The sequence below is a fragment of the Mus caroli genome, chromosome 5 (assembly GCF_900094665.2).
Source record: "Mus caroli chromosome 5, CAROLI_EIJ_v1.1, whole genome shotgun sequence".
Classification (NCBI taxonomy): Eukaryota; Metazoa; Chordata; class Mammalia; order Rodentia; family Muridae; genus Mus; species Mus caroli.
The window spans coordinates 138788456-138795808 of record NC_034574.1 but is presented as its reverse complement, the minus strand read 5'-3'; the positions used below and the strand labels follow the sequence as shown (position 1 = coordinate 138795808).

General features: G+C 39.6%; 1 protein-coding gene across 3 annotated transcripts in view; it reads right to left on the bottom strand.

Annotated features, from left to right (window-relative positions):
- LOC110294273 (cytochrome P450 3A25) overlaps positions 1 to 7353 on the bottom strand; it is a 64934-nt gene that overhangs the window by 9559 nt on the left and 48022 nt on the right. Inside the window, exons 7-11 of one of the 3 annotated variants that reach the window (XM_021162386.2) lie at positions 6875 to 6963; positions 6490 to 6638; positions 4923 to 5050; positions 3465 to 3531; positions 406 to 566 (exon numbers count right to left, since the gene is read on the bottom strand). The exons of the other annotated variants lie outside the window; for them this stretch is intronic. Of the exons in view, the coding sequence (XP_021018045.1) occupies positions 406 to 566; positions 3465 to 3531; positions 4923 to 5050; positions 6490 to 6638; positions 6875 to 6963 (594 nt within the window). The remainder of the gene's footprint in view (positions 1 to 405; positions 567 to 3464; positions 3532 to 4922; positions 5051 to 6489; positions 6639 to 6874; positions 6964 to 7353) is intronic. 3 annotated transcript variants of the gene reach the window in all.

The window sequence follows — 7353 nt, the reverse complement described above, 5'->3', positions numbered from 1 at the left end:
GATCCATTGAGAGTAATGACTACTCAGCCTGCTGAGATCACTGAAGGCCAGGCTAGCAGACCTTAGATAGACAGGGCAGCACCCCACAGGTATCATCAGAGATAACTGTCCAGACACGTGGAGATTGGTGCTTATTCTTAAGAGTCATACAGATTTCCTGGGTTTCTCCTACCTGGCTTTGTTGTCATTAGAGATAACAAATACACCTGAACCTACTCTCTACTAAAGATTGTGTACTTATGAGTCACATTAATTTCTTATGTCCCTCCCTTTATTTCTCTTTTAGTCTCGTGCTGGGTGGAAGAACCATTGTATAGCTCTCTGTAAAAAAATCTCGTTGCAAGTGGGACATGTTCTTGTTAGTCCTTTACCTCTGCCTTCCCTCTCTGAGTACCATCCACTCACCTTATTGGGCAGAGCTCTGTCAATCTCATCCTGAATTTTCTTTTGCACATCAGGGTGAGTGGCCAGTTCATACATTATGAGGGAAATGGAAGTGCTTGTGGCATCATAGCCCCCGAAAATAAAAATAACAGCCTGTGCTGCCATTTCTAGATCAGAAAGAGCTAAAAGGGGGAAAAAACATTTCAGATAAGGAAGGTCAAAGCAGAACATCATAGTTGAGATCAGAAGAAATTCATGTGTTATTCCTAGCTGTTTAGAGATCAGAAAAAGGCTGTTCACAGTAACTGGGACTGAGTTCCATTCTGGTGTCTGTTTGAAACACCAGTAAAAGGTCAAATTATTATTATACTTTAAATATATTTTATGTCTATGGGTGTTTTATCTGCATGTATATCTGTGTACCACATATATACCTGGTATTCAGAAAGGACAATAGTGGGCCTGTGACATCATATCCCATGTGATTAGAATTACAAATGCCTATAAGCTACCATGTGAATGGAATGTGTTGTGAATGGAATCCAGGTCCTCTAGAAGAGCAGTAAGTACTCTTAAGTGCTAAGCCATCTCTTCAGTCCCAAGATCAAATTATTTTAATCCAGAATTAATGGTCTAAGATATGTATTACCGTATACCACCTGTGTTAGGTAAAAGTTATATCATCACAGTAGGGAAATTTCAAGAGACAGGATTCTATCCAACCTATACTGTTATCATAGTGTGGAATAAATAAAAGTATTGCCATAATTGACAGTGATTGTGGTGATTGTTGATATGACAGGACCTGGAGTCACCTAGGAGACAAGCGTCCTGGAATGCTGTTACAGTATTACCTAGTTTTANTTACTTTCTGGATATGCTTATTATGGTTTGTCTTGAGTAAGTTTATTGATCTTGTTTCCAAATATTTACTTTCATTTGTGCATGAGTGTGCCTGGGAGTGTGAGTGTGCATGTGAATGTGTGTACCCTTGTGTGTGTGTGTGTGTGTGTGTGTGTGTCAGATTCCCTGAAACTGGAGTTACAGGTGGCTGTGAGCTCTGGAAGAGCAGCAGGTGTTCATAACTGCTGAGCCACTGCTCCAGTCCTGGATGACCTATCTTAATTGTGGCACCATCCCATGAGCTAGCTTCCTGGACAGAATAAAAAGGAGAAAGCAAACTGAGTACCAGCACTCATGCTTCCTGGTTGTGGGTGAAGTGTGAGCAGCTTTCTTGAGCTCCTGATGCCATGACTCCTGCTACAATGTTGGACCATGATAGGCACTACTATGCACTGGCTAAAACACATAGAATACCAAAAGCAGGACTCAACCTTACATAAGTGATCTCAGTGTAGGTCCATCTTATAACACATGCACCACTCTGCAGGGCAGGGTTGTTGGATGGTGGTGTGGGTGTTACATGGGTATGGGTAGTAGTATATTGGAGATCTCTACACTTTCTTCTCAGTTCTTCTATGACCAGAAATTGCCTTAAAAATTAAGGTCTGTTTTAGGAATCAAAATTATATAAGAGTTGGTAAGATGGATCAGTGGATAAAGGTCCTTGTTGATGAGGCTAAGTTTGATTCCTGAACCCATGTAAAGGTATACAAAGAGACCTGACTCTACAAAGTTATGTTGTGATTTGCGCACAGCAGATGCACCGCTCCACACCACACACACAAATTATGTTGCTGCCGCTGCTGCTGCTGATTATCTGTTTAAGAAAACTTAAATTAAAGGGGCTAGAGAGATGGCTCCGAGAGTAAGAGCTCCTTTTGTACAAGTGGATAGGACCTGAGTTCAAATCAAAGAACTCACATAAATAGATACAGTCACACATTCTCATAATTTCATCAAAGTGGGAATGGAGATAGAAAGGTCACTGTGGCTTTGTGGCTATCAAACTAGATCCAGATTCATTTACAGACCCTGCTTCAAAAGATTAAGACAGCAAGAGGACAGAATACAAACATTCTCCTTTGGTCTTTGTGAGCACACCACACACATCCCATACACACACCACACACATACAAACTACACATACACACACTACGCACCATAGATACCACATGCAAATATGCACACATATACATACTACATACTAACACACACACATATCACATACACACCACATACACATCACATACACTATACTACACATATACATACACACACCACACTAAACAACACACACACACACAAACATCACACACATAAGTAAATAAATAAATAAGACTAAAATAAAAGAAATGGTAAGGACAAACAACATCATCACACAAAGAGCTCTGAGTGCACATGCATAAGACAGCTGAATATATGATAACTCGTAGTCAAAGGAGCATAGCAGGGAATGCAGGAGGTCATACTGATAGAAGCAAGTTTTTTAAATAGTTAAGAATAGAATTTAAAATTTTTAAATAGTAAAGAACACAACATTCCTGTATGCTGAATGATGACTGGTGAGAACAGAATAGATGATAGAGCTGGGAGGTCATCATACTGTAGCTATAATGTATAATAACAATTTCCATCTCAAAGCATCCACAGATGATATCAAACCAGAGGGAAAAGGAGGAAGAAGAGCAGGGAATATAGTCCCCTAGATGCTCTTTATACAGAAAAGTAAAAATAAACTGCAGATGAAGCTGGTGAACACAATTCTACCATTGTACTGTGGCATTCCCAGAGGCCATCCCTACCACTAGACAGTGTGCTTCCTGAGCGGGCCTGGATACAAATTCCTAGGCAGAAATCCAAAATGAGTGGGATGGGATAATTTGATAATCAGTATTTGCTTTGTCATAGAAAACCAAACACGGAGGACTTCTGGGCATGAAATGCTTCTCTGTGGCTGCCCTACAGGCTCTGGTCACACTTACACTGGTGTCCTTCTAGAACGTTCCTGTGGATACCATACATATTATCCATATGTGTGATGTGAGTGTCTTTCTGAAATTTGACAGAAATGCTCTCATGCCTGTAACACTAACCCTCCACACCTGGCCTGCACACATTCAAACACATTCTTCCCTCTGGGCTTATTGATCAACACACTGTGAAGCATCATGAGTTACCTTTCTGGGACTCTTGGCCTTTGGAGTTCTGAGTATTCATCATCAGTTGTAGAAAATCCACTCGGTTCTGGAAGCAGCAAGAGAAATTTCAATGAGGGATGTTTAGTTCAGAGTCAGACTTGAAACAAGGGTTCATATCCCTTCTAAGAATATGGTCTCCAGGAGTTTACAAGTGAGGCTTGAGTTATCAATGAATATACAATCATCTATGGGGCTTGAAAAATTGCTCACTGTTTAAGATCACTAAATGCTCTTGCAGAGGACCTGAGTTCAGTTCCCAGAACATACATGGTGACTCACAACTACTTATAACTTCAGTTCCAGAGGATCCAATGTCCCCTTCTGGTCTCTGCAGCCATTGCACATACATGGTGCATAGGCATGCAGGTAGAACAAAGCACCCATACACTTAAAATTAAAGCATCTACCAGCAAGCCTTGGGGAGCAGGACACTGCCCTGAGAGAAATGCAGCTTCTGGTCTTTGTTCATCTGATCTGTGTCTCTGGCTCATGAGCAGACTCCTTGACAGAGAGCTGCTGACTCCTCTCATAGCACTTTCTCAGGAAAGAACCTAAGCTTCTATTCTCTGTTCTCTCCCCACAATGCTTAACCAACAGCCTCCTTGATTAATTCTATCTGTAGTGCTCACTGCCAAGTTTTGTGCGAGCATCCCTTAGTGATCCACACTCCAGATACTACAAAATTCTAACTGGAATCACAGGGGCCTTCCTCCCCGATCTGCTCACAGACTTTTTGTAATTTCCATGCTACAAATAGCAAATGTAGGCTAGCAGCTAGCAAACTATTTGTCCAGAGAAGATATTCACCTATTGGGTGAGTTAGTGGCTTAGGGCCTCACTGCCAAGAAAACACCCACACAAAAAGCAAGACATACTCAAATTTAACATGGGCCAACCTTCACCAGTTATGATGATATTTCTGTTGGAGACTATGTCAAAATAAAAGGTTTAAGATAGAAATCATTTTTGAAGATAGTAAGTTTAGAGACAGAATAATAGTAGATATAATTTCTTGGTGCAAATTCTATTTTTGACACTTTTTCAGTGAAGGGTGGTGGCAATGTTACTTGACCGGTACTTATCTCAGTGTATGATAACAACTATCCCTCTTTTGGCAAAGGTGACACTGTTCCTATAATTCTTTTTCATATTGATTCACTCAGCACTTATCTTCCTAAGATGTAAACACCATCTTGCTCTAATCATAGTTTTCTCTAATTACTTTTTATGAGAACGCAAAGAAAATACATAGATCACACATTGAGAGCCTGATACATAACCATACCCTGAGTATCGAGAAAAAACCCTGAGCATCATGATCAGACCCTGAGTGTCATGACCAAACCCTAAGAATCATGACCAAACCCTAAACATCATGACCAAACCCTGAGCATCATGGCCAAGCCCTGAGCATCATGTGAGTAATGTCCCATTTACCTTCTGGTTTGAAGCAAGGCGTTCGTTCTTCATCCTTTTCACAAATTTTTTGAAAAAGTTCATTGAGTCTCTTGGAAAAATGGAAAGATTTAACATCTCATATATTGGAGTGAGAAACGGAAACAGAACTACAGAGGAAAAAAAATAAATGCAGAGAATGAGTGACAATGGATTTCCCAGCATCAACTGATATGTCTACAATTCAAGCCCTAAACCCAAGGCTTAGGAAAAAATCATAGATGTGGGGTAGAAAGGTTGTCAAGGCAAGAAAAGGAGAAACCCTGCCATGAGATTGTATCTTCTAGACATGACAGGAAAACTAAATCCATGAAATCTCAAAGATATTGTTGTCCAGAAAAGACCAGTGTGATGATAAAACAGTCTGACATGCCATTGTGGAAGGGGAATTTTCACAGACTCTTACCTCTACATTAAAAGCCACAGGAAATTAGTGGCTATTGAGAGAAATCATCAGTTTTCTCCGAGGATAAGGCTAGTAAGCTATTCAATCCCAAGGGCTTCACCATAAACATATGTACATAGAGCAATACTAAATGGGCTCAGTACAATATATATATGTGTGTATGTACATACATACATACATATATATGCATATACATGTGTATAAACATACACACATACATGCACATATACATACATATATGCACACACATATATGCAGCAATTATACTTAAAGGAAAAGAGTCATGATTTTGAGAAAGAGTTAAGGACAAGAAACAAGTTAGAGGAGAACAGGAGGGATGGAAATAATGCAAATATAGAACCCATGTATAACATTTTTAAAAAATAAAAATATAAATAATTCCCCACAATGTTGGACTCAAAAATGTCCTCTAAGGTGGCAATAATTTAAACAGTAATGAAGAAAAATGAAGGTTCAAATGGGATATAGAGAAAATGGAGTCCTTGAGAACTACTGGCAGTATAATTGAATGCTGCAGCTGTTGTGGGAGCAACTTTTCAGTTGTCCAACATATCAAACACAGCATACTTTTATTAAAAAATCACTAATTCCACACCAATTGCCCTCCCAGAAAACACAAAAACAAATGTTGAGTCCTAATCTTAGACTCCAGTGTCCATGACAGCGTTATTCACAACACCCCAAACCTGGAAATAAATTGAATGACCATCAGATGGGATGGAATATGATCTGTCTACAGAACATAGGAACTTTAGCAAATGTTTCTGTTGAATATATGATTGTAAATGAAAGAAACTTATTGCCAAATTTCATATATTCTATAAAATATTTATATTGTATTTGATGCTATGCCCAAAATAGGCAAATCTACAGGAGCAGATAGGGAGCTAGGCATTTTCTTATGGTGAGGAAGAATGGGAGATGAGAATGAAATGGTGTTTTTGGAGAACACATTTTCTGGTGGGCAATGATGATGAATGTATATGGACCTTTGGTAAACAACAATTGACTTGTGCAGTTTATATACTTAGTTTTACATGTGAACTATATCTTAATTATGATGTTATTTTTACTAGCATGTAGAGGGTAAGGATATAAATAGAGGTGAAATAGTATACATACTTATAGACAGAAGAAATGGATCAAAAATTTTAAATTTTAAAATCTTCTTGGCTTTCTGCACAAAGGGATCCTGTGGATTATTGAGGGAATCGACGTTCACGCCAAATGATGTGCCAGTGATCACATCCATGCTATAAGCTCCAAAGATGCTGAGTGGAGAGAGACATGGGAATCAACATTTGCATCTGAGACAGCTCATATTTCCCATCTACCCAGGCAGAGAGCCACAGAGTCAGAATCACAAGATCATCAGTGGTGTCCAGGCTCCTATCACACACTCACACTTTGGCATTTACCTGGTGTCAGTTTGCAGATGTTGTATTCCCAGGGTTGAGGGGATACTGAGGTCCTTACAGTCCCTTCAACTGCACCACCACTTACTTACTCTTTCATGTTGATGGGCTCCCCTTTCTCTTCTTCTCNTCTCAAGTTTCTCACCAATGTATCTCCATACTGTCTCATGATGGGGAACATCTAAGAACAGAACACAACACCTGTAGTGTAAATGTCAGTTTTATTTCCTCAGATGAAGGGAGGAGATGAAAGCTATATCCAAGATGTACAAAGACATGGCTTGGGCTGAAGTCAGAGTGTTCCCTTCTCTGTTTTAACTATCTATCTCTAGGCCTAGTCATGGATGCTTCTACCATCTGTACAAACTAATCCTCCCAGCTGACTGATTCAACCCAGCTTCTCTTGGGTTCTGCCTAAATTGCTCTGGTTGTCCTTATACTAACTTTGGCAATACATCCTAATCTTCTGGATCTTTCTCATTCTCTGTGTAGTTCTGTCCTCAACTGTGTCTAGCTTGGTTTGTCTGCTAAATGTCTCTGTAAAACTAATACACACACACACACACACACA